This window comes from Epinephelus lanceolatus, chromosome 5 (genome assembly GCF_041903045.1).
Source record: "Epinephelus lanceolatus isolate andai-2023 chromosome 5, ASM4190304v1, whole genome shotgun sequence".
Classification (NCBI taxonomy): Eukaryota; Metazoa; Chordata; class Actinopteri; order Perciformes; family Serranidae; genus Epinephelus; species Epinephelus lanceolatus.
In genome coordinates this window covers 30,552,980-30,580,255 of record NC_135738.1, presented here as the reverse complement: position 1 = coordinate 30,580,255, position 27,276 = coordinate 30,552,980, and the positions used below count along the sequence as shown (strand labels likewise).

Below are 27,276 nucleotides of genomic sequence, written 5' to 3'. Positions count from 1 at the left end.
GGTAATGGTACAGGAAAAAAAAGCATTCAAATACTGATTTGGATGTCGATTACCATGGCAACAGTAGAAGCTTTAAAGCATTCGAGTCAGCCCTGATTTTAAGACATTCAGAGATTATGAACAAATAAAAAAAGGTTAAAGTGTAGATATGTGTATATCTCCTAACGGATGTGTTCAATCCTGCAGATATGCTATTGTGTTGTTCACTGCCCTGAATCTGCAAGACAAGCTTGTGAATTATCAAGAATCACTGGTGTCAATAACGCCCATCTCTCCTGCTTTCACACTCCCAACAAACCCAGGTACCTCATTCAGAACCAAAAGTTTAACTATGAAATGTTCCCCTGAAGTGAGGAAATGCTCATTGGCCTCTTTCTTTGTCTTTCTGTCGTCATCTCTGTCAAAATTTTAGTTTTAGTCATTGGCATTGCGGTTGGAGTAACATTGACGATTTTTTTCGTTCTCTTCATCATCCTCATCGGCTTCATTATCTACTGGAAGAGGTCTGTCATCGTTATCATTGATAAAAAGATGACTGCAGAGTGAGTGTGCATAGTACTAAACTCTAAACTTGCTGCTCATTTACTTTAGGTTATCTAAGACAGAAACGTCAGACATCCAGATTCATTCCATGAGGTAGGTTTTTTATTTCTGCCATGTTATTGTATGTTTAAGTAAAAGAATTGTTTCTAAAAGTGTTGGTGAACATTGCTTTTTCCTCTCTTTTTCTCCAGAGCCAAAGTGTAAGTATAAATCTTTTAAATGATAAAATATGATAAGATCTACCAATGAAATCCACAGACAGTGATTTTCTGAACGCAACTCATGACTCTTTTCCGAACTTTGGTGTCAATTTGAGCAGAAGTGTGCCGGTGAGGGTGGAGGACTACGAGGCTTACTACAAGAAGCAGAGAGCAGACTCCAATTGTGGCTTTGCTGAAGAGTTTGAGGTGACGCTCAATATTTAAGGGCTCCTGGTATATAAATTAGCCGACTTGTAGCAGGCAATTATTGCTAAAAAATACTTAATCATCATTGGGACCAATGTTAAAACAATGTCCAATATATTACTATTTATTCTATATAGATTTAAGTATTTAATTTAATAATGTGGGCAATATGAGTATGTGTAAATGTGACGACCACACATTTCAGTGATCCTTACTAATATTAATTTGCTTTTTTTGGTACTCTACATGCACCAGATTTGGGGCATAAAACGAGTCATCCAATCATCAGTCACACTTGTTTCTTGTCTTTTAAAAGGACCTGAAGCTTGTTGGTACAGCTCAGTCTAAAACACACGCTCTGACATTGGAGAACAAGCCCAAGAACCGCTACAACAACGTGCTTCCCTGTGAGTCACCTTAACAAATCCACCTCTGCTGCTCTCAACAATAACACTCCTCACTCTTGACACCATATCATCGCCCATCGTACCATATCTACTGTCATAATCTCATTTTTAGTTAACCTTTTACACGTCCATAGCATTTTTTCATTTCTCTTTTTTCACCTCCTAGATGACTCCTCTAGGGTGAAACTCTCTATTATCCATGGGAGTCCATATGATGACTACATCAATGCTAACTACATGCCGGTGCGTACTGACACTCTTTCAAACAGCTCTCTGCCTCAGTCATTGCTTCAACATCAGTAAACATCCTACTGGGCGACATCACTGCTCATTCCTTTTGCTTTGTGTCATGCTTTTTAAACTCTTCCTCCTTTATCTACGGTTACATTGAAAACAGACAGACTCATAGAAACCTGAACAGGATGTGTGTTTGTGTCATGTCTCTGGGCTGATGTTTTATTTGACAGGGTTACAACTCCAGGAAGGAGTTTATTGCAGCTCAGGGCCCTTTGCCCACCACAGTGAATGAGTTCTGGAGGATGATCTGGGAGAAGAACGTACAGACTCTGGTCATGCTGACACGCTGTAACGAACAGGGACGAGTGAGTATGAATGCAAAAACAACACCTAGCAACAATGTGTATGTTTACATACGTGGACACACACACACACACACCCTTATGTCTTCCCTAGTGTTAGCCAGCAGACCGTTGTTCCTGGACACTGAATGTCGCATACCAAACATAACCAGTAACATATTCCATGAATGCATCCTCCATGTTAAAGGAATACTCCACCCATAAAATGATCATTCTAATCAGTTACTTGTCCCATGTTGTGTTGAATTCAAGAACACAAAACCAGAGAAAAAAATATCAGTTTACAAACTCTCACACAGCTCGCGCAATATAATCCAAGTCTCATTTACCCAGTTGTATACTCAGTACTTCCCAAACACATGTATTTTTGCTAAAATATTATGACCAAAAACACCTCTGCATAAACAGTCTCATGTTTGGCCAAGCCCGTGCATTTAAACTCTGCTCAGTGAAATACACAAAAATGAAAATTAACTCTTCTCATTGAGATGCATGTCCTTGCCCGGGTGTGCCACACATTTACTTGTGCGCTATCACTGACATCTGCTTGTGTACCTCTTTAAGTAAAGATGTCGCGCATAGTAAATGCATTACATTATAATTGCTCAATCATGTTAAGCAGTTAATGTCAATGAGCAGGGATGTATGGAGTGATTAACATTCATATGACATGATTAATACAACATGTATGGAACAGGTATGACCCGACCAATAAAAAGATACACTAGATTGATAACAAAGACAATTAAATCAGAAGTATGACAAATTTCCACATCTCACACCATGTGTTCTTAAACATTTTGTATGGGCTGAAGCAAAACAGATAAAAATAAGTCAATGCATAGCCGGAGCATTGCTCAACCAAAATTAAACTTGCGCTAATGACTACAATGCACTTATACTTCAAATACTGGTAATCCCGAATGTAAAGTAGCTCTCTATATTCTGTTTCTGTTTCAGCTGAACACTTCCCTTTCTTTTCCAGGTAAAATGTGAACAATACTGGGCTCCTGGCATCAAGCACTTTGACAACATCACTGTGACAACAACCTCTGAAATACCACTTGAAGACTGGACCATCAGGGACTTTGACATTAAAAATGTAAGTGGCGAGTTGTGACATATTCCAACGAAAGAATGATTCAGGAGGGTAAAACGTCACCACCCATTAGTGTTTATTTAACACCTTTAGTTTAGAATACTTTCCCTGCATTGCATTAAAATATTTTGTATTTGTGTGTGTCTGTCCTTCAGGTGAAAACAGCAGAGACCCGTTCAGTGCGTCACTTCCACTTCACAGCCTGGCCGGATCACGGGGTACCACAAACCACCGAGCTCCTCATCAGCTTCAGACACTTGGTCAGAGAACACATGGACCAGTACTCCAGACATTCTCCTACTGTGGTTCACTGCAGGTCCGACAGAACACACACACACGCAGACATTGTAATTTCAGAAATGACACAAAGATTCATCTGCTAATCTGTCTCTCTCCCTACGCCGTCTACACTCAGTGCTGGTGTTGGACGCACAGGTACCTTCATAGCCATCGACCATTTGATCTACCAGATTGAAAGGGAATATTATGTGGACGTGTATGGCATTGTCCACGATCTGCGCATGCACCGGCCCCTTATGGTGCAGACAGAGGTAGGACACAGTCTTTGTCACAGTTGTCTTATTGTGCATGTTGTTTGAAACAGTATATGGAGTTTGCTGCAGCTCTGTAAACTTCTCCCTCTTTGATGTCCCTGCAGGACCAGTATGTGTTCCTAAACCAGTGTGCCATGGACATCATCAGATCAAGAACTGGAACCAACGTGGATCTAATCTACCAAAACACTGCTGCACTCTCTATTTACGAAAACGTAGAGCCAAAAAAAGGTTACCCTAAAAACGGGTTCAAGAATTCAAAGGTATGAGAACCCGCTCAGGTCTTCCACTTAGCAAAGAAACTGAGCAGACATTTGCAAAGGGAACACTTTAAACAGAGTCTGCTGTATTTATTTTTATATTTGTCACCCTTTGGTTAAGAATCTTGTAGCTTTCTGGATTTAAACCTTTATTTTGTTGTATTTATTTGTTGAAAATGTTGTGTGTTTAATTATGGAGGGAGCTGTATATGGAGATACAATAGGGCAGTGGTTCTTAACCTTTTTTGTGTCAAGGACCCTTAAATTGATACACATTAGGTGACGGTTAGGATTTTGCCAAAGGGACTTCCACCTGAAAAGATTTTGGTTTGGTTAGATATGATTAAGATGCCAAATGGAGTTGAGAAGAGCGAAACCTATGATCAGAATAGTCACTCGTATGACTCTTGCTCACAGTGAGCTCACTTCTGTACTGCATTAAATAGAGAAAGAAACTATTCCCAATTTTTCTGGGGTACCCCCTGGAACTCCAAGGACCCTTGGAGGGCACTAGACACCTGGTTGAGAACCACTGCAATATAGGGAACAAAGTCACTGTGCGAAAATATTTGGATCATATGTAAACTTTGGTCAAATATAAAATTTGATTCTCTCTTAGAACTGCAGATGTTTCTATTGCTCAGTTGTTTTTTCCTGCTTGTTTACTACTGTATATGACTTAGAGATGATTACATTTTTTGCTCAGGTAATGTACTGGATGCTGTAAATGTTTTATTACAAAGAAAAAATTGTAATGGACGAATTAATTGAACTGCCTTGTACAAAGAATTGCTGGTATGAACACAGCGTGCCTTTTCGAAGCCTGTATGCTTTAGTGCCAGTAGGTGGCACTCTGTTATTTTTGTCTTAAACTGAACAAGACAAACAGGGACTGTTATATTATCTTGTTGCAGGAACCTTAAGATTAAGTTCGTCAGATCGTTCAGCTAGTTTTGTTTGCACCTGTAAAGCCAGTTTGAACTGTGCAATGCCTTATAATGAAGGAGTTTTACTGTTGTTGTAGAGACTTTTGTACATGTATACACTGTAGTCAATGATGCACTGGATGCATTTGTCTTTCTATACACTGTCCACTTTTTTAAACTATTTAGAGATGTTTTTCTTTATTTTTATTAATCGGTATCTGTGATAAGATTTTGCGAGTGCTTTGTAAAACTTTGGACCAATTTGCTATTCGCCCCACACATTTGATCATTACATTTTTTGTATGGCATTATACAAAAGCTCAGGAACTCAGACAATGAAAACGGAACATTTCACTCGTGTTAGAAAATCTGTTATGCACCAGCGAGTACTTTGAAGAACTTGGAGGTCACACCGGTTGTTTTTGTTTTGTTAATGTCCTTCTTCTCTACATTGTACATTCCTCAGAAAAAAAACCCAAACATGTTATGTCACTTCCTGCTGCATATCTGGTCTATCTAAAGACATTTCCTGTGTGTTAAACTCACCAGAGGAGCTTTATTTTCAGCTCTAAAGGGCAGAATTTTCCATGAGGCAGGTACATTTTTTTTTCATGGTGATTGATGTGTGCAGTTAGCTTGTAGATACTCTTAAGTCCATGTTTTATTTTTATTGTATGATAATGTACTTAATGACTGAGAGCACTTAATGCAAATAGTCACAAAGTTGTAGGATGTTTTTTAAAGGCTTTATGAGATGCTTGCTGGTACAATGCAAATAAATGTCAAAGGGGTGAGGATTTAATGTTTGTGTACCCTTTAATCTCTAAAACAAAATGGGATTAAAGATGCTATTACATTTTTACCCCACATTTGTGTTTGGCTGTGTAATGTGTGGTTTAAATCAATGTGTGAGTGAGTGCAGGGGAACTTCTCCTTTACAAGAACCCAACAGCTTGAAGCTTTCACCAGAATGTTTCACAATTTTAAAATCATACCTTGCACAATCTGTGTGACAGATTGTGACATCACTCCTGATGACTTCATTATGCAAACAGTTCAAATAGTAAAATTTGTTTCAGTCAAATGGAAAGATCAAAAGCAGCAAACAATAGAACACGCTGCATGCTGCAGAGGAGGACTGAGCTGGCACACCTCTGCATTATTCAGAACAACTATGAGCTTGCAGGTAGCTAAGTGCACCCTCAGAGGCTGAATAAATAACGCCATTTCTGTTTCTTACCCCAAGAGGAAAAAGCTTTTTACTTGGAGACTTCAAAAAGTTCTACTTTTACAGCTCACATCAGGCCTGTGCGCCCAGGGGATTTGGTGCATTACGGAGGTGTTTTTAAGGGCAGTCATTCTCACACAGAGGTCGCTGCTGGCATGGTGGTAACATAAGAGTTTGTCAGCATGTCGGCTTCAATAAGCCAGATATGTCTCACATATTTATCACTCATCATGCTTGTTTCATGTCTGCCAGGACTACAAGTTGGATCTAAAAATAGATGTGACATTTTTTAAAGGCCTCCTCTTTCTAGATTCTTAAAAGGTACACAGAGAGATGGAGCTGTTGGGACAGGGACCCAACCTGCGGACACAAAATTAAAATAGGACAAAAGATAACTAGGTGATCCAAATTTAATGATGAGCTCAAATGCTCATGTGCCAGTAAATCCACCATAATGGATTACACCAGAATATTTTGGCTTCCGATTGAGGCGATAATAGTTTTTTTTTTTTTTTTAGCTGTCTTTGAAAACATTAAAAAAATACAGTGGCAAATGGGGATTTGTGCCTGACTAAGTAGAGGAACACACACACACACACACACACACACACACACACACAGCTGTGTGGAGGTCTTGCCTTGTTCTTCCTTAAGCAGAGACGTGTATAGTTTACAGTGTAGCAGCATGGAGACTTTAGACTCGAAGCATACACATTGTAAATATTTATTGTGATAATGAAAAATAAGAATCACGATGTTTGCTCTTTTAGGCAATTGTGGGGAGTAACTAAGTGCAACTACTCAACTTCTGTACTTATAAATATAACTTAAAGGTACTTTTCTCCTACTTCATACCTCTAGTTCACTAATATTGTCCTCCTATTCCACTACATGTACACTATCTGACAGGTATAGGTAGCTACTTTTTACAACAATGTTTTTTCATATGAAACAAATGATCATCCTATTAAATATGATGTATTGTTATAGATTAATCAACAGTAGATGAAATACAAAAACAATTACAACAACAGCTACAGTGAAATAGTAAAATACTACTTATATATAAATGGATCAGTAATAATAATTGAATACAATGATATATGATGCTGACATATTGCCTCCATTACCTTTGATATACGTTACATACATTTTTCTAATAACATTTATGTAGTTTTACTTGATAAAAAATCCTATGCATGACATTTTCTGTATTTTCACATTGTGTATTGCTACATTTAATGAATATTAAAACGTTAATATCTTATGCACCACTGTCAAATACACTCTCCAGTACTTTCTTGGAGGCCTTAAAGTTTTTAATTATTATCAAGTTGTAATGCTCTACAAAGTCTTAAATATTTCATATGTGATAATAAAAATGTATGTTTATGTTTGGTCTTGTAGGTCACATAACTACTTCATCCCCATAATTAAAGGGGAAGGGGGACTATGCCCATTTTTCAGATTTCATATATGTTATTTCTATGGTCTAAGACTGTCAAAAAATATTAGTAAACATGAACAACTCTCTAGCACTATCGCATCACAGCAAGAGGGTTCAGGGTTTGAATCCGGATGGTGTCAGCATGGGTTTTCTCCAGGTTCTCCTGCTTCCTCCCACCCTCCAAAGACATGCACATTAGGTTAACTGGTGACTCCAAATTGCCCAGAGGTGTGTATGCCAGCATGAATAGTTGTCTGTTTCCGTGTGTCAGCCCTGTGATAGTCTGGTGACCTGTCCAGGGTGTATCCTGCCTCACCCCGCACCTGGGACCCTTAATAGGATATGTGGTTATGGAAAATGAATGAATGAATAAAAAACTAGAGTGTTAAAACTCAAATCTGATATCATAGGGTAGGGTATAAAGTCTGGAAGTGCTTCACAGACAATGAATTGGGAAAGATATTATAGATCAGTGGTGCCCAACTGGTCTGGCCATGGGGTCCAGATTTCTCCTTTGTCATAAGTTCAAGATCAAGGACTTGCATTTGGCCATGTCCTCGAGCTAGTCTGTGGTCTCTGTCAAGTAGCTGTCTGTTAGTCATTTATAAAAGCTCTGTGTCGAAAATTCACTGTCCTTAAAAAAAAACAGAAGTGTGTTTTTACAAACTTGACATGTGTGCAAGTCACTTGCAGTCCACTCAGAATGGACCCGCGACCCACTTTTGGACCATGACCCACCAGTTGGGAACCACCGTGAGAGCACCCAGGGGAATGTTCTGAGTATATGGGGACATTTTTTGTGTCAGATCTGAGAAAACTACAGTACAATAAAGCTTACGTGGGTATAAAAACAGACACAAACATTCAGTGGGTCCCCAAAATCAGGCACCTGTTCCTTGTCTATGGAGCAGCTCCAGACTTTATACAAGTTTGACACTTATTTCTTGCTTTAAAAGAGAGAATAGCTCATGTTCATAGCTATAAATTAAACTTGCCAAGGTTATAGAAATAACATGTTGCAATCATTTATTTGGGTGGTGTTCCCCTTTAATACCTCCAGCACAACACCATGCAGCAGGTGTTATACGCTGCTGCGGCCACAGGTGTCGCCCGGGCTCCCTGTGCAGCAGCAGCAGCCAGCCAGCCAGATGAACCGCAGCAGGAGGATCCAGTCCACTCCACACTCTCCATGTTGAAACAGAGCAACTTCTCCTCCAGCCGACTCCTACCGTCCGCCACAGCCCGCCCGCTGCTCCCCTCCACCCAGCCATCTCAACACAGCCCCGTGCTATGACGCTGGACTGGGAGGACAGCTCGGAAACAACCATATGAGCGCCACGCTGGTCGACACAGAGTAAGTTTACATTTAACTGCTGCCTTACTACAGCACGCCGACACATCGAGAGATAACTTGCTATTTTTAGCGAACGTTACTTGTGTCCGTTCAACTATCGTTACGTTTGTGGGCTAACTTGCGCTAGCTAGCGGAGCCCTGTTAGCATTAAGTGGGAGAATTGGGAGGATTTGTGTTTTTCGGATGGGAGTTTTGAGGACCACAACGTCGCAATATTTGGAGGAATTTGGTCAGTGGAGGTGGTAACGTTATCTATGTGTGTGTGTGTGTGTGTGTGTGTGCATGTGGGTGCCGTCTGGCCGGGTAGTGGCTAACGATACAAGCTAGCTACATAAAGTGAACGTTAGCAGACCATGCCCCGTGCGGCTGCAGCTTGGCTGTCACTTGTTTGCATGGCAACCATGAACCGAGCCGATGTCCAGGGTGGCTGTGACAAGCAAGGGCAAGTACCTCTGTGTGATATCCTCCTATTTACTCGCTTCCTGCCATCACCTGCTTCAAGTGTAACGCTGAGCTGCATGGGTAGATCGGACCACACGAAAATGGATAACCCATATACCAGCACAAGTGGCAGAGCAATCACTGGAGGAATAATCACAGCGATTAAAGCCACTTCACAACAACCTTATTAACACACACAGGAAACGTAACACTTAGTACATCGTCGTTATGTCATGCAGTAAGCAACGTAAGGACATGATGCAGTGTGCAGATGATTCAAAGGAGAGCCTTGTGAGGCTGGTGGACATTTAAATGTCAAACACCGGTATATGCAGCGCAGGCCAAGACATCTTCAGCATGGTTCAACTCCAGTGTTTCTGGTGTAATGCCAGAGCTGTAACCTTTTGACATGTGTTTCCTACCAGCACATTGTGACTGTCAACAACCTTTTCTGCAGAGACCTTTCTCAAATAATATTTAGAGCACTGGGTAATATTCAGTTTTGTATGACAGATTATATATATATATAAAAAAAGCAAACACACCCTTTATATTGATAGTATTAGCTGTTTTTACTAGAATTAAAGGGCTCTTGTGATTGTAAGTATACTGACACTGGCCATATTGGTTTATTGCAGACATATTGGTACCTATATGTTACCTTATAAGTAGCAGGGCATTGCAGTACAGGAATACTAAAATGAAGGAATACTTTGCACATCTATTTTCAAACAGGTGTGTAGGAGAGGGACGAGAAGAATTAAACTTGTAGATAAGACTCCCGCACACTGTCTAACATGCAAAATAATGATTTTAATGCTCCTGCAATGTGTCGGTGACTAGACCTTCATCAGGCCTGCAACAATTCGGTGACTAGACCTTCATCAGGCCATCATTTTAATGCTAAAACGTTGCAGCAGTATTGAAATCATTATTTTTGCAAGTTTGACAGTGTGCGGGAGTCTTTTCTACAAGTAGCCTACATAAATACAGAAATATGTTTGAGGTAATGTAAAAAGGTTGTTCATTACATAGCTCGTCTACCAGATAGCACTGAGAAGTTTATTTTTCAACCCCAAAATGCCCTCCTCACACATATTAGTCACATCTTAAAGGACCGTTGTGTGAGATTAAGGGGGTTTAGTGGTATCTAATGGTGAGAATTGCAGATTGCAACCAGCTGAAACGTCTACCAGTGAGATTTCATTCAGTGTTCATTGTTCAGGAGGTTTTTACTGGAATTTGAATTATCCACAGAAGTCTCCTCGTCTCCAAAATGAAATATACCCAGTGATTTAAACCAGTAAAAACAATGAATGAAGAAGTTTCATGTTAAAAAAGCAGTGTCTTTCTAACACTGCTTGTCGTGGAGTGGCTGCGAACTGCAGTGGTGGACGTGAAAATGCAAATGGTCCTATCGGGAGCCAGAGTTTGGTGTGTCTGTTCTGGGCTACTGTAGAAACATGGCAATGCTACTACTGCAAAAAACGAACGCAACAATTCTTATTTTCAGATGATTGTACACTAAAGAAAAGATATTTATTATATTATATTCCATTTCTGCCAGTATATCCCCCTAAACCCTACACACTGGACCTTTTAAATAAAGCGAGTTTGAGGGATTATTATAAAAAAAAAAATTAATTAAAAAAACAATATATCATTAGCAGATTTCTTAAATCTTAGAATAGTGACATTGGTGTCAGGCTCAGACATACAGTATGGGCCAGGCTATGTAGTGATATTTGATCTTGATGAGATAAAGACTAAATGTGGTGATTTCACAGTGCCACTTCGTCTCATCCATCTCTGTCTATTCCCAGTGCAGACAAAGATAGAAGAGCTCATCATCTTTAATCGTGTGGTATTATGTGGAGTTGGGCTTTGCTAGAGATGAGAATAGCACAGAAGTGCACTTTAGTTAATAGTTAAAAGGGTTACTGGAATGTGTCACTCAAAAATACTGAAAAAAAGAAAGCTATCCAAGCACAAGGGGAGATGATTACCTGAGTGCTAGGAGTGAAATGTCTGGTGATATTTGGGAAATTGCAGCTGAGTGAGAAAAGACTGTTTAACAGTCTGACTCTTGTCTCCGACTTTCTCTGCACTGTCATGGCTCTGTTGTCTCAGTGTCTCTGTCTATACAGTCAGTTGACTCTATCTTTCGTAGTGGGTTATACCTAACAATTGAAGGCCTGATATCCAGTATTAGGGTTCTCTGTCAGTCTGCCACTGGACAAAAATTGATCTGATATTGAATGGCCGCAAAATGTCAGACTGCAAGTGGTGTCAGTAGCAGGCATGGAAACATATCAGGCGTTTGAAGGTCATTAATACTGTGTGGCCATTGGAAATAGGTCATGAGATCAATAGCAACAGACTTCTCCTATTTGCATATCTGGGTTTGATCAAATCAGTGTTGCTTTAAATACTCCATGTCTAATGCCCTTCATTAGCCTGAGTCTTAATCATTTATTACCAAGCTAATCGACATCTATTCCATTTCTCCTGAGTCTTTCCAACCTTGCTTTTATAATGATGTGAGGTTTTCTGTCTGTGCTGATCTCTTAACACCCAGAGTCTAGTCATACCATGTGACAGTCTACCTTGCACTAATCAGGTGGGGATATTTAATGGTGTTGGTCCCTAAGCCTATCAACTAGAACTGTGGCTTTGCTCTGCTGTGAATGACAAATGGGGAGAGAGTAGCAGTGAATGAAGGAAAGAGAAAAGGGTGGCGAGAATGTGAAGAGCTGTTCGAGCTGTTTCTGTGGGTGGTTAGTGCTGGGTTTTTTTATCGCTGCTTTTTCTAGCAGGAAGACACAGCAACAGATGTCCCAACTTCCATGCTGTGCTGTGAGGAATACTCAGAAAATACCACGTTCATGTTAGTCTGACTCTATAGGCGAAGCCGTCTGAAGGTGTCCTGGTAGCCTGGGGGTTTAGGACGCAGACTGCAGTGTCCCCGTCTGGTTCGAGTCCAGCTGGGGACCTTTGTTACACGTCACCTCTCCTCTCTCTTCCCACATTTCCACTCTAACCTTCAGTATCCACCATAAGAATAGAGGCAAAAAAAGCCCCATGTCATCGGCATTGGCAAATTAAAGCTAATTAAAGTTAAATCTTGGCATCAGCCCAAAGTAAACATTCCTGCCTATATGACAGCCCAAAGCGATGAAGTTATAATTACGTAACTTTAAACTCTTTCATTTTATTCAAATTTTCCAAGAAGCAAGCTTACAAACCTTGACAAAACATAACAAGACTGGTCTGTAAAAAAGGAGGCATTGTATTTATATAAGAGGCGCAATATAGTGAGGTTAAATGATGGTTATGTGTATGTCTATCTGATTCATTCCAGTGTCCCCAGCAGTTCAGACATTTGTCTAGTTTTTATCCATGTAAGTCCCAGTGATTCCAATGGCAGGGTTCAACGCTAAGGTTTTTTTCACTTGTCCGGTCGGGCAAGTTGGTCAGAGATCTACTTGCCCGAAGTCAGTTTTTACTTGCCCTATAAAAATTGTTTAATTTAAGCGACTATCAAATAACAAAGACTGCAGTTATTTTTATGTTATGTAATCTTTATTCACACTGTATTTATTAATTAAAACAACATATGTCATGTATTGTAGCTTCATTCCTACACAAAAATGAGTGTTAGGGCTTAAAGTGAAAAATTTGTCAATCGTTCTCCGTCTATAATTTTGCGCCCTACTTGAGCCATGCCCACCTCTATTTATTTTTCACCCCTCTCTCCAGTTCTGCTGTGTTAACACCGGGTTTAATATATTTTGCTTCCATCTCTCTGCCCTGCTCTACTCTACTTCAACACTACTTAGCTCTCTCTCTACTCTACCAGTAGACTACCACATCCACCTGTTGCACAAAACGCACACAGCAGTGTTTCCCCTAGGATGGAGTTGTAGCAGCGGAGGTGAAGCACACGCATGAAAAATAATTTTCACATGCGTGAAACTTTTTGTATGCTTGCAAAGCACAGCCTGCTGGGATGTTTCTATGTATCTACTGGCACCAGAAGGGCTCTTTAAGACTAAGTACATACAGTACATGTGTGCACAGTAATGAGCAGGTGAAATGTCTGTCTAGCTTACATATGAGGTGTCTCAAGATTTAGGAACATACAATTGTATTGAATATAATAAAAGTAAAAAGTCACATGACATGCTGCTGTTTTGTGCTATGACCTGTTTAAGTGTTGGAAGTTGTTATTTACGTGACAACGCCTGAATGCAACACAAGCTCAGCACGAGTGCCATGCTACGCTGCTGTGCGAGCAGCGTAACAGCAGTCTGTTGGTTATTTACACACTGTCCATTTCAATAACTTTGTCAGCTGACAAACTGCACCGGGCTCGGGGTCAGGTTTGGTCAGGAAAATGCGGCCCGAGCAGGTCTAGCGTGCTCACCTGTGTGTGTGGCGGAACTCCACTGTGCACGATACAGAGAGCAGAGGAGAATTGTTAACGCGTGACCATGTAGAGACAGAAATGACATGATGACATAACACCATAAATAGTATATTGTTATGTTATTATATGAAGCGTCCATCGCGCAAAATAATATCAGTGGGGGCTGTGGGCATGACATTGTTACACAGCTGTGCCTGTGACTTCAGGCAGAGAGACCGCTGCATCAGAGCAGAAGAGCACGTTTTAAAATACATTTATTTTATCAATTAGTTATTAACTTTTACTATTTTTAGCAACTTGCCCGATCGGGCAAGTGAGTTGTTAGTTTACATGCCCGACCTTGAGATTTACTTGCCCCGGGCAATCGGGCAATCCTTATTGTTGAGCCCTGAATGGTTTCTTCCGTTTTTGCAGAATAGGATGTTGATTATGCAACTTTAATGAGTTGATTTTGGTTGTTATGGTTATTGTCGTTATTGTCGAGATTGTCCCAGAGAAAGCATCATCCAAGCCTGTCAATTCACTTTTTTAATGTTACCGAATAATCAATATGGCCGTTTTACATGTAACCAAAGTTTAAGCAGTTTTCTCATTTTGTCCAGTTAATGTGTGCATTTTGAAAAGCATTGTATTTTATGTCTGCACCTGCCAGTGGGCCACCACGATAATAATTGGCATAATAATGTGTTATTTCCACTACAGGAGAGTCTCGATATTCTCTGCAATCAGGAGGAAAAAAATATGTGCATATATGTTGGTATCGACATCAGCAGTTGGCCAAAATGAGTTGGACAATATCAGCATATTGGATTTCAGCAAAAATCCAATATCACGCATCTAATTGGATCTTTCTTTTTTTGCCTTTATTTGAAAGTATGACAGTATTGAGAGACAGGAAATGCAGGGGCAGAGATGGACACAGGGGATCTTACCAGCCACCATCATTCTGGAATGTTAACATTTCATGGTACACTCCTTAAACCAGTCAACCACTAAATGTCCAACCAGTTCAATCTTAAGGTTTATCTGCAGGCAGGTGTTTGTCCCTTGAAAAAGCACAGAGGCTTTAGCTGGTGTGCAGGCAGCTAGGATTGGAACTCAGTTTTTTTTGAAGTTATCATTGGAATTAAAATAATAAATAGCAGTGTACATGGCAGTGGCAGTGAATAGATCCTCACCTAGCTACTGTAAAACACAGCAGATGCTTTTGTTTTCTGCAGGGCTTCCAATTCAGTCAACAGGCTGGAGCATCACTGCTTTCTGTGTAGCGCAGATGCTGATGTCAGAGCTGTACTGAAGTTTATTTGTCCCATATGATGTTTCACAAGTTTGTTTTACTGACAAAAAATAGTTTACAACGTCGTTGACCTTAAGCTGACCATCCTGAGTTGTTTTCATGTCAACATGTAAATTCTGCTGCCTCTTAAATATTCAAAAATGTGCTCGGGGTGTGTCTCACCACTGACTTGCATTGCCATGGTCATGCATCAGTTGTGGAAGCAACAATAAGAGTTAAAGCAACTGATGATAATTCATTTTGAACGCCAGTGTTAATTAAAGCTTTTGTTTGAATTTCAAAATATATAGTATCAGTACAAGGTGGAAAGAAAGTCCTGAAGCATTCTCTAGGCAGGCAATATTGTCAAAAAGATAGTGTCACTTCACTAAGTCTTTACACATACCACTTGGTTGTCAGTATGTGACCAGTATGACAGTTCTTCCCAGTAATTTCCCACAAGATACTGAGCCCTATAAACTATTAGTTTGAATCTGACTGCTCTTAACAATGGAGGTGTCCTACTCCAGGGTTTGATAAGTGGCTCATCGCACTTCCAGTTCCCCTGAGATATAAATGCTTTCCCCGACACCTAGTGGGGGAATCTAGGCTAATACTGCTCCATATTGAATCTGTCTCTCTGCCCCCAGAGAGCAAACGCACTTTTAGCAGCCTCTATTGTGCCAAGATTCCCTTCTCCTCCCATGGTCTTGCAGAGTTTTTTTGTCCTAAGTTACTTTACAGCTGTGAGTTGGCCTTTATATCTAAAAACGGGTCCCTTTCTCACAGAATGTCACTTTTCTTCCCAGAGAAATCGCAGCTGTGCAAACACAATACGGCAGTGCTGACATTTCCAAGGTTATGATATAGCTGCATTATTATATTAGGAACAAGAGAGCACACAAAGTGATATATGCTACACGCCGTATTGCCAAATGGAGAAATTATTTGTTGAGGTCACACTGTAAAAGCCAGATTACATCACTGTGATTTTTGTTACACCCATCTGTGAGATGCAAGTCCCCAATTTTAACTGCTATAATATCATCTATTTTTCGCGATGACAGTGGTATTATAACACCCTGTAATGTCTGCAGATAGTAGTCTTTTGTGTTAGCAACGCATTCATATGGGGAAGCAGCCTTCCCTTTTCTCATTAGAAAAGTCAGACAAAGACAAACAGTTACTGTTTAAAGTCATCTGAAACCATATTTGTGACTCAGATGCAACATTTTATTATGTAACCAGAAACTGGATTTTTGCCACCATGAGATTTTCATGCAGACTGCGCAGTACTGAAAATGTTATTTGCATAATACAACAATTGATAACTAATAATCTTTGTCTCTTCAGTTTTCTTATTATTGTTTTCTTTACTAAAACCCAAAAGGGCAGCCCTTCTATCCCTATTGCTGTTCTGTAGCATGGGCCAATATCGTTGCTTGTTCAAGTGAGGTTGCTTGTGACAACCTGTTAGGGGTGGAGGAAATAACCATTTCTTAAATGCATCGCAATGCGGACGTGGAGGATTCTGCATCTGTTCACAAAGGTCAACAACTGATTATCTAAATGTTTATTAATTACCTGATGTTGAGGGAATGAAAGGGGCGGAACTCAACTGCCAGAGCAATGAAGCTCTTGGCAGTCTCTAAACCAACTCTGGGTAAAATATAATTCTACACTTAGTCTGTTTTACCTCAAAAACCCAGTGCCCAGTCTGTTTACCATCTTGTCTTTTCCCCGTGCTAATATGCAGCATTACGGTATGCAAACACTGGACACTACACCGAAGTAAATATCCCACAAAAGATTAGTGTGTGCAACCACAGATGGATACAATCGGACTGGTATTAAAGCTCGGATATGGAAGCATTTGTCTCTAAGGTTGAAGAGAAAAGGGACCTATGCAAGAGCTAGGTGTTATGCAAGTAAATTCATCTGTTTATTTATTGCAATATTGCAGGAATTATCTTGAAGATAATTTGTGAGATATGTGACTGCAATTAAGAACGCAGGCAATTTTTTTCCCAGTCTTCTTGATGCATTCGTTTCACAGAATTCCCTGTCACAACCTTCTTTCCATTTCAGTTCTTTGAACATGAAAAAAAACAAATTCTTCACTTCATGGTTCTTCATTATCTGTCTGCCTGTTGATTCCCATATCCATGGCACACACAGACACACACACACACACACACACACACACACACAAATTTAGGGTTTGTGACTAACCTCCTGACCCCATTACGTTTGTTCCTCGGCTGGTGGGTAGCTGGCGCGTGTATTTATAGAGCAGGTTTAACACCATAGATCCACTGCTCTTCTTTTTACAGAGGCAGTGGCGGCTGGAGCGTTCTCACGGTTGCTAGCGCCTCTGCAATCGATATCCACCTCTCACTCATCTCTAACTTAATGTATGGAGCTGCTGCTTGTGTAAATGCTGCCAGCTTTACTCCGGACCAAGTGTTTTTACTTTGTGGGAATTGTAGATACGGTAAAACTGAGCGTAGAAAATCACACAAATGCAACTTTTAGTTTCATTTAAGGGCTTGTGTGTGTGCAGTGATACATGCTTGTTTTGTGTGCATGGAACATATACATTATTGTGTTATTAGATGGTAAGTGTTGCTTCCTGTCTGTGCTATACTAATTTATAATGTGTATGTGGCAAGAGTTCATATGTCCTTGTTACGATCTGCATTTGTTGTTAAGCAGATTCTGAGTTGCAGGCGTTGCACAGGGACGTCGTCCAGTCCCTGAAAATGATTGGCACTGTGGACACCCCATGTCAAATGCTGATAATCTGCAGCTCCAAGGGATAAGCTGCAGTGTCTGTGTTGAGTTTACAGTGGGGTTGTTGTAGGTTATGACAAACTTTTCTTACACTGAGTGATTTATTACGAAAGAGGTGATGCTGAGAGGCTTGATTGCGTCACGGGTTTAATGTCAGCCTGTTAAAGCCCTCTTTGGATGGTCATCGTGGTGCTTTGTGCAGACTTTGTCAGATTGGCTCGAATTTTTGGCGTCTGCCTGCGTATATTTTCACGTCATGGCATGTCATTGGCTACTGACAAATCAGGGAATAACTATGAATGTCATTTCCTAACTGCGTTGCCTCAGAAAATGCAAGCATTGTAATTATGAGGCTGTGGAGTGTGTGTAGTCTCTGTTTTCTTAATGGAGTGGCCAGGTAAGGAGAGAAAGTGACACTCTTAGGTTACACTAAACGGATACTTGTGACACTCAACCGTAGTAGTCTTTGCCAAGAAGGTAAGCATTGCCTTAACCTTTAAGAAAGACCTCAGGTTTCAGAGCATGGCAGTTTCCATGACACGAGACCATCATCTGACTACAGTCTTAAAGTGACACTCCACCCAAAATCTATCTTTTGGGTATTCAGCACTCACCTCCTGTTGAAGTGTGGCTGTAAACGGGTTTTAGCTTTGACTTTTACCAATAACAGTGGCCATGGACAGTGTGAAAGATGTTACAGTGGTTTCCAACAGTGACCAGGTGTCAAGCAGGAAGCAAATCAAAAGTGGTCACAAAACAACTTCTGAAACCACTGCTGCAGCATTCACTTCTCCACGCTTCCTCCCTCCAATGTTTGTGACTCCCTGCCTTTAGCATTTCCCCCCCACTTCTGTTCTTTAGTGCTCAGATAAACACGTCTTCGTCTGATCTCTGTGCTGAATGCTCAGAGATGAAATTGATATCGAACCTCTCATCTAACTCCCAGTATGGGAGCAAACTAGTGTATTTTTCTAAAATGTCAAGAGAATTCCTTTAATGCCAGATTATGATGTTTTTGTTGATGTAGCACCGCTTACAGTTTACTGCTGGTTTTGACATTTAAACCTCTGGTAGTTATTGATCAGTGTCAGTTTCCAATCGTGCTGTTAATTTCCACACACAGCCACTGTAGCCAACACGGCTGGCTATGGTTTGAGGATCTCAGACGAGTGCTATTACTGTTTTAAACTTTAATTGTCATTTAAACTGTGTCTTGAAATAGGGGTGTGCCATAACATCTTGTTCACAATATAACAGGTTTCATTTTTAATATGATATGAAAAATTCACATTGTGATACTTAAGATATTTCGACTTGTTGACATATTGACGTCGTACTGTTACCAATAGCAACAGCAAGCATGGCTGAAAGCAAAAGTATTAGTGACTCTGCGGTAGTTCCAAAAAGAGGAGCAGCTTCAGTAGTGTGGAATAAACAGTTGCGTCCTGAATGTTTTGTGAACAGCCCCGGACTTCTCAGACTCTTTAAACAACTTCGCCCAGAGGGAACTCATTCAGCAGTTCCTCCAGCAGCAGCAGCAGCAGCAGCAGCAGCGTCTCTCCCTCTCTACTCTTGCCGCGCGCACACAGGAGTTTGTGTCGTCAAGTGATTTTGTCATCAACTTTTGGTAATGTAAACCTACATGTTGCTTGTGGCTCGACAAAAACTACACGTGACTGTGCGATATTAACGTAGCATAGCAGTGTGTCACAGGTTACAGCGTGATGATTAGAGGAGAAATGGCAGAGCATAAAGGTCCAGATGGAGAAAAAAAAGACGCCTCAATCATTTAGGATTTTACCGAAAGAGAAGGAGATCACCAGTGGTGGATTTTATTTTGTTGTGCTATTAATATTGTATACAGAATCTGAATCTCAATCTGAGTTGTTGTTTTACAAACCAAAGAAATGAGAGATCATTTTTGATTAGTTCGATTATTTGCAGGCAAACTGTTAGGTTAACATGTGAAACTGTGTCTCTTATTTTGTTGCAATTCTATGTTCTTGAGTTAATTGTAAGTTAATAATGTGAGTTGGTTTTTTTTTGGTTATCGCACAGAATCAAGAATATCGTTATCGCGAAAATACCCTGAAATATTGTGATGTTATTTTAGGGCCATATCGCCCACCCCTGCTTTGAAATACTCAAGGTAAATACAGTGCTTTCCCACTTTAACCATTGTTAGCAACAGTCTCCCCGATGATGGCGAGCAGGCTCTGCGTGCAACTTGTGTTTGTTTTGCGTCAATGAAAATATAGCAGGCAGTTATTGTTAACAGAGTGGGTGTGCAGTAGCCAAACCCACTGATGCTACTGGTCCCTTGGACTCATCTACAGTGACTCAGATACTTGAGCAAGCATTTCAAGGACGGGTATTATGTGCCAATATAAATTAAAACCTGGTGAAACGATTTCAGTGAGTGTATCGGTACTGAATGTTTTCAGCACATTTAAACAATTTTTATAGTAAAACGTGAGAGACACGATCCTAATAAGTAGTTTGAAGCAGACATTTGAATATAAAGTATGCCCACAGCAGAGAACCTGCCTGCATTACATTTGTTTGTCTGTGGCCAACATACATTTATATTCCAGCACTCACCATGTGTAAATAGTCATGCAGTGGGAAGCGCAGCGGGAACCCCCCCCCCCACACACTTATCTAAGCCATCCAGATCAACATAGTGAAGCAGGTTGGTGGTCGATCTGAGTCCACACTTTTTTTACCGTACTGTGCTGGACACAGACACTAGCAGGCTTTGGTGAAAAAGCGTCTCTATCAGGAGGTGGAAACTTAATTTAATGATATTGATGTTAAAATGTAATTTCACCAACTCCCAGGAGATGGAAAAAGGGCATGAGTGGGCGAGCATGAGATAGCAAGTGAATGGAAATAACTGAAACGAAAATTTATTTGGTACTTATGTGAGGTTCAGTAGAACCACGTCATACCTCTTTCTCCAGTATCCAAGGGGTATTAAGACACTGTTGTTCTCTCCTTGCAGACTGTAACTCCTACCAGGCCGCTTTGCAGTCGTGCCTCAGGTCTGAAGCATTTGATGAACAATGTGGTGATCACGACATCATTTAAAAACCTGGCCACCCATAGCCACAGTTCACTTATGAAGATTAATTGACATTCACAGTTAATATTTTGGTAATTGGTAAGCAGAATGTTGGGCTCTACATCAAGTAAAACACTAATGTCAATTAGTGCATATGTTTACAGCAACATCTATTTCAATAGTTGGGCTCAGATAATGCTTTAAAAAGCTGTGATAAAAGTAGCATAGTGCAGTTCATTATCTCGAATTAACATCTGCTTTCAGAAGGTTATTTTCAAAGCAAGCCATTTTACAAGTATGACACAATAAAAACACCTTTAACGTTTACTAGAAGCAAGTGTATTTCAGGCTGCACAGGAAGAATATACTGTACCTAGTTAAGTGTGAAAGACACTGCACTCGCATTACAACATTTATTTTTGCAGTGCAGTTTTTTTACTTAAGATACCTAAACATTGTTTTATTGCCTTGTGCCAACCCCGGAGTTAAAGGGCCCCAGGGTAGGAGGGTATGTGATGAGCAATAATCCGTCTGTAAGACATTTAAGTGCACTTGATGTTAAGTGCCCTTAGACCTAGTGCCGTTCCTGTAAAGTCCAATCTGCTGTCATTATGAGCAGAGAGTGCTCACTTTGTGTCCCGTGCCTTGGGCTTGTGATTTTTCTGTGGTCATGCAGGGGGAGTGATTAAGTTTATGGTCTGTTTGTCTGTTTGCCCTGGCTTAACTGGACATACAATCTTTGTATACCTAAAGGCATTTATAAATATCAGCCTCCATTATCCACTCGGATTAGAATCTCAGATCCAGGAGCAGATGAAGGACTTTGTCTAACAATAGTTGATTGAAAACACACAGCCTCTAAACAGATACTGACTGTCTACCTTCACAGCAGAACCTATGTGACCTCTGTCAACCTTGTTAAAGATGACATTGAGCATGCATGGATGGAGATGTAGTTAGATGGAGAGGAAAGTGGAGATAGCTGCTGATGAGATTCTTGACTTTTGATGAAAGCTTGGACAAAAGTTACAAATTAGAGCTGTTGCGTTTGAATGTTGGTCTTTTGAGATTATTAGTGAAATGCAAAGGGACAAGTGAGGAGGAGTGATAAGTATTTGCCCTTTAGGAAAATAATTAGTAGATACAACAATGGACAGGTAAAGGAAGGACAAAAAGAAAATTGGGATTGCCTAAGGATGTGATGGCACAATCTGAATAGTGACGCGCAGAATTTCAAACACTGTGGATGGACAGATGCCAATGTGCAAGGACTTTATACTTTGACTTTGTCAGAGATTCTAGTGTACAGTGGAAACTCCTAACAGTGATCATTTCTGTCCAGGTCAAATTTCTCATGCAGATTACCATTTAATTGACGTGTATTGTTATTACAAAAATACAAACTAATGAAATGGACTGCTTCATTTTTTAATCCATTTTATGGACAGTTTTAAAATCCAGTACAGTTTAAAACAGCATTATCAGTCCACATGACAAGGGCGGTTCAACCACAGCACTTCCTTACCCATGGGGTTTCTTTCTCTGTTCCCATCACTTGCAGCCATACACTGTGAGGAAACTACACAAGGTAGCCTGAGGAACACCCAAGTTTTGCTTCTGCATCTTGTTAGCTTGTTTTTGGCAGTTTGTCATTAGCTTCCAGGAGATCACGTTTTTCACTGAGAGAAAATGACTTTACTTTCTGTCATGATTTCAATGTGCCAGCAGCACCAGCCTCATGTAGCCGAGACAAAGTACCATGGGGGTAAAATAAAAAAATATATATATGTACAGTTACAGTGGTTTTAAAAATAAAAATTGTTTTTCCATTTGTTGCCATGTATGAAAAGATCCAATGAACACCGTAAGCAGACTAAGTGACTACCACAAGCGAGTTATTGAAATAGCATTTTTTGACAGGAACGACTCTGTGTGAAGCTTTTTGATCCTCGTAAGTGGTCAAACACTGTTACCGTGATCCCTGTAAGTGGTTTCCACTGTGTTTTGAATACATCAATAAAATTTTAATGTCAGAATACTAGCCCGTTGTTATCACTTATCAGTTTTGCCTCAGTCTCTAGCCACTACTATATTCCCAGTTGGAGCACCTACTTCTTGCCTCAAGTTATTATTCACACCCCTTCTATTGTATTCCTTAATCGAGCCAGAGACACAACTATAAATCAGTGGGCAGGATCTGGCCTGGTCCCCTCCTGTGAGTCAGTCTTGGCTCTCTGCTGGGAAAGTTGGCGAGCTCACAGTGTTCTGATGTAAATGTTACTTAGTTGCACGCTTGCAAAGAGGCATGCAGAGCGCTGGTTATACAATATGCATGTGGCAGTGTCTCACTCATCCATAACCATAAAGTTTTCAATTGCAGGGCTAGTGTAGCTAATTGTTCCCTTGCAGTATTTCACTTGGCCCAGTTACTTGAAGCTGTAAGACTTAGTGATGGTGTTGAGTAGTTTCTGCATGTCCAGCTCTGGGTGTTTCCAAAATCCATTTGAGAGCAATATATTAAGGTAAATCCAACACTAAAGGGTTTAAATGTTATTAGGGGTTCAAGCCTGGAGGGCTGAAACCCTCGTTTTTGTGCTGTTTTGTTATCATTATTATTATTACTAATAATAAGAAATTGTTTTTGCAAATTCTCGTGAGATGGTACATTGTAGAGACATGAAATTTTAGCCAATGATTGGAAGCTGTGTGCAAATGGTGCGCAAGAAATGAAATACCAATCGGCCAGATGGGGGTGCTATAATTAGGCAAGAAAAACATAATAATTTAAAGGCCACGTCCCTTGCACTGTATGTCACATTGACTTAAAATTCGACTTAAAATTCGACACACATGTCAAGCTCAGTGTGCTTAATAAAAAAAACTCAAGAACCATTAAGGTCTTCCTGGGAAAACTTACTGCCATTTCGAATTTTTTGAAAAACACATTTTTTGCATCTCCCCCTGAACCATAGGTCCGATTCGTATCAGACTTTCTGTGGGTCATTATTCAACCAAGGTTATCAAAACCTGTCAGCCGTATCAGGCCCCATGACACAGAAAGCATTTTGCAGGTTGCAATATGCGAGGTGTGCCACACTGCTTTTTTTCTTTTTTTTTAAATTTTATTGAATGTCACGAGTGAAGAAAATGTTAGCTGTGACTTTTTGTTGTTGCCAGGCAACCATGGACTCACCTTTGGGTTGCTCAGCACATAAATAGACCTAACTCCAGAACCGTAGAGCCAGTCATTACAAAACTTGCATGAATTGTCTCCTACATACTCGCAGCATATCCTGAAAGTGTCATTCAACTTGACCACTAGGGTCGCCACAGATTCACAAAATGGCAGACTATGAATCAGGTGTTGTTTGTCCAGTCATCACAAAACTTGCAGGATATGTTAAATTCTAACGTTAAACCAGGTGTCTAAAATTATTTTAAAATAAATATGGGGCAGTCACCAATTCCAAACAAGTGCAGTGGCCTTTTGCAAAATCTGACCATAAATCATTGACACTTTGTTCAAGCATCACCAAACTTGCTGGATTTTTTGAAACTAAGCTCTTGAAGTATCGCCCCAAAATGTTTCTGTTATCAACCAATAGGAAGGAACAGTGTTTCCAAAGAAGAGCGTGGCCCGGTAGAGATTTGGACATATATGATAAACATCTGCATGATCCTCATAAAACCTGTAGGTAATCTTAAATGCAGGGGTTTTGTGCTGTGGAAGGTCTTAATCCTACCCAGCTTTCAAGTTTTATAGGTCCATGCAGGCTTGAATCCCGGAACTGCTGCTTGCCGCTATAATTTTTTGGGTAATTGTTGTGTTGTTGGGCAGCATAGTGGAGGAAGAGAGAAATACAGGTCATGTGGTAAATGCAGCCTCATAATCTCGCACTTCTGAGTGGCATGTAGTTTGTTTTATTGCACTGTGAACTGGTTCCAAGATAAGACACTTCACGTCTGGTCTGAATGAGAAAATGTAGGACAGCTATAAGTGTATATTGGAAAGAGGCGTAGTTCTGGAGTCCTTTCATCCATGCCACATTCTGGGTCACAGTGTTTTCCCTTCACTTCTTAATCTTTGTACATGCACACTTTGTACATGTTCTTGTTCTTGTGCCATATGCACTTCCTAAAAATCTTCGTTTTGTCTAGGACAAAATTAATATGTAAATACAGTGCTGTTTGCTTACTTTAGGAGATGTCATAGCCCCCTCAGCCAATCTTAGATTACCCCTTCCTTCCCTCCTCTTTCATGTCTTTGTTTTCCTCTACTTGCTGTCTATGTTTGGCTTACATCTCCCCTGCACTGCCTCCCCCCTTTGTCTTTGCCCCTCAAGCGCTGTCAGCTCAGGGATTCTCTCTCAGTTCACTTCTTATTTAGGTTAGACGTACTCAAGTGTTATGGCTTCCTCCTTTGCGCAGCGATAGGATTTAAAGGCACAGATTCTGTCTCTGCTGCCCAACCCATTTTACACTTGTTGGTTGGCCATTAGATCATTAAAGGTCCAGTGTGTAAGGTTTAGGAAGATTTAGTTGAATCTCGTGGTAAGGATTGTAGATTGCAATCAGCTGAAACTTCTCCTGGTTAAAATTCCTTCAGTGTCCATTGTTCAGGAGGTTTTTACTGGGAGACGAATTATCCGCAGAGGTCTCTTCCTCTCCAAAACAAATTGACCAGGTTATTAAAACCAGTTAAAAACACAGATTAAAACAGTTTTTTGTTACAAATCAATGTTTTTCCTACACTGTTTGACATGTTGCGTGCTCACCTTATTTTTGATCCAGATATTCAGGAGGTTTTTACTAGGGGCCAGGTTATCTGTAGAGGTCTTCTTGTCTCCAAAACAAATGGACTCAGTGATTTGAACTGCTAAAAATACTGAATAAAGCAGTTTCACGTTACAGATAGTTTTTCCACAGACGCTGTTTGGCATGTCAGAGCCAACCAATGGCCTGGCGCATGCTAATGTGTGTGCTCCCTTTTTTTTCTCTCTGATAACTTAAGATCCAGGGCCCGTATTCACAAAGATTCTCAGAGTCCTCTCAGAGAGCTCCTAACTTAGCCTAAAAATTCCTAGCAAGGAATCTTAGCTTAAGAGTGATTCAGGAAGTTTCTGAGAGCAACTCTGAGCAAGGAGGGGACAGAAACTTTTATCTTAGTGAGGAGGTGTGGTTGACCCCGTTGCTAGGTATGACGCAGTCTTCTGAAAGCTGTGATTGGTTGTTAGAAAAAGGAAAAAAGAAAAAAACAAAACCAAAACAAATGCACTCCTAGTAGTGAATGGACAGTGAAATCAACTGATCTTAGAACTTAGACTGTATTAAGTCATGATGATGAAACTCAGCAAAATTAAATTAATTGTTACACAGCTTCAAAATGTTTGAACGTAGCCTACCTCATTCACATGCATTGATTTGCTTATTGTTTTGTTTATTCGCCATGCTGGTAATTTTACTACCTAATCTATTTGATATTAATGGTAGACGCAGACTCAACTGTCAGCAATTACTGTGATTGCTGGCCTCCTTGTAAAAAGCGGTTTGATTTGGCAGAATGACCAAAACAATGAACGAAATGGAGAAAAAAAGAACGATAAAGCCGAACTGGACAGAAGAGCAGTGCCTGCTGTTGGCACAGCTCATGGAGGAGAACAAAGGAGTTTTTAGAGGCCTACGATGCTTTGTGAATAACTTTTATCTTACCAAGGGAAAATTCTAAGAAAAATCTTAGAATTCGAGGAATTCTAAGATTTTTCTTAGAATGACGTCACTAAGAGCTACTATTAGTCTTAGGATTCTTTGTGAATACGGGCCCAGATGTTCAGGATGTTTTTACCGCAAGCTACAATATCTGCAGTAGTTTCTTTCTCCCCCAAAGAAATGGACCTGGTGATTCAATTGGGTAAAAACATTGAATGAAGCCATTCTATGTAAAACAACAACAACAACAAAAAAACCTGTGTTTTTCCAGCACTCTTGTCACATGGAGCTTCTAACTAACCAACGCTAATGGCATAATCTAGAGCCAGTGTTTGTTTTGTCTGTCGGGGATACTGTTGAAAGTAAGAATGGACATTTTAAGAAACTTCCATATTCAAGTACTCACAGAAAAAAACAACTGGCCAACAACGGAAAACAAGTGCTATTCAAAATGTATTTATTTAACACTGAGGCGTCAATTAGGATATTAAACCATAAATTAAAAGTTCACAAGAGAAAAATCTGCTAACTTTCTGTCGCTGCCATTAACGTTATGTTACATAGGTTAGAAGTAGCACTAAAGAGAGCTGCTCTCCCCCATGTCTTTTAACGTCTGCTTGGTTAGCATGAGCTAACACAGCAGCAGTAGCAGCAAACAGCTGACACTGAGCCACTCAATAGTCCCAGCAAACTCACACAGACACAGGCATGGCTCGATTGTATCGTTAAACCTGTTAATTACT

General features: G+C 40.2%; 2 protein-coding genes across 13 annotated transcripts in view; both read left to right on the top strand.

The window, feature by feature from the left end:
• The window catches only part of ptprjb.2 (protein tyrosine phosphatase receptor type Jb, tandem duplicate 2), a 49,797-nt gene extending 44,135 nt beyond the window's left edge, over window positions 1–5,662 (top strand). For all 10 annotated transcript variants that reach the window (XM_078168037.1, XM_078168036.1, XM_078168039.1 and 7 more), the window contains 11 exons: window positions 187–302; window positions 413–503; window positions 592–636; window positions 863–950; window positions 1,267–1,357; window positions 1,524–1,600; window positions 1,825–1,959; window positions 2,942–3,058; window positions 3,211–3,371; window positions 3,471–3,606; window positions 3,714–5,662. In XM_078168037.1, the coding sequence (XP_078024163.1) occupies window positions 187–302; window positions 413–503; window positions 592–636; window positions 863–950; window positions 1,267–1,357; window positions 1,524–1,600; window positions 1,825–1,959; window positions 2,942–3,058; window positions 3,211–3,371; window positions 3,471–3,606; window positions 3,714–3,878 (1,222 nt within the window). In that variant the 3' untranslated portion in view covers window positions 3,879–5,662. The remainder of the gene's footprint in view (window positions 1–186; window positions 303–412; window positions 504–591; window positions 637–862; window positions 951–1,266; window positions 1,358–1,523; window positions 1,601–1,824; window positions 1,960–2,941; window positions 3,059–3,210; window positions 3,372–3,470; window positions 3,607–3,713) is intronic.
• Window positions 5,663–8,594: 2,932 nt separating this feature from the next.
• Window positions 8,595–27,276, top strand: part of osbpl5 (oxysterol binding protein-like 5) — a 61,532-nt gene continuing 42,850 nt past the window's right edge. Inside the window, exon 1 of one of the 3 annotated variants that reach the window (XM_033635300.2) lies at window positions 8,595–8,824. The gene's annotated coding sequence lies outside the window, so the exon portion shown is untranslated. The remainder of the gene's footprint in view (window positions 8,825–27,276) is intronic. The other 2 variants (XM_033635301.2, XM_033635302.2) reach the window with 2 other exon arrangements.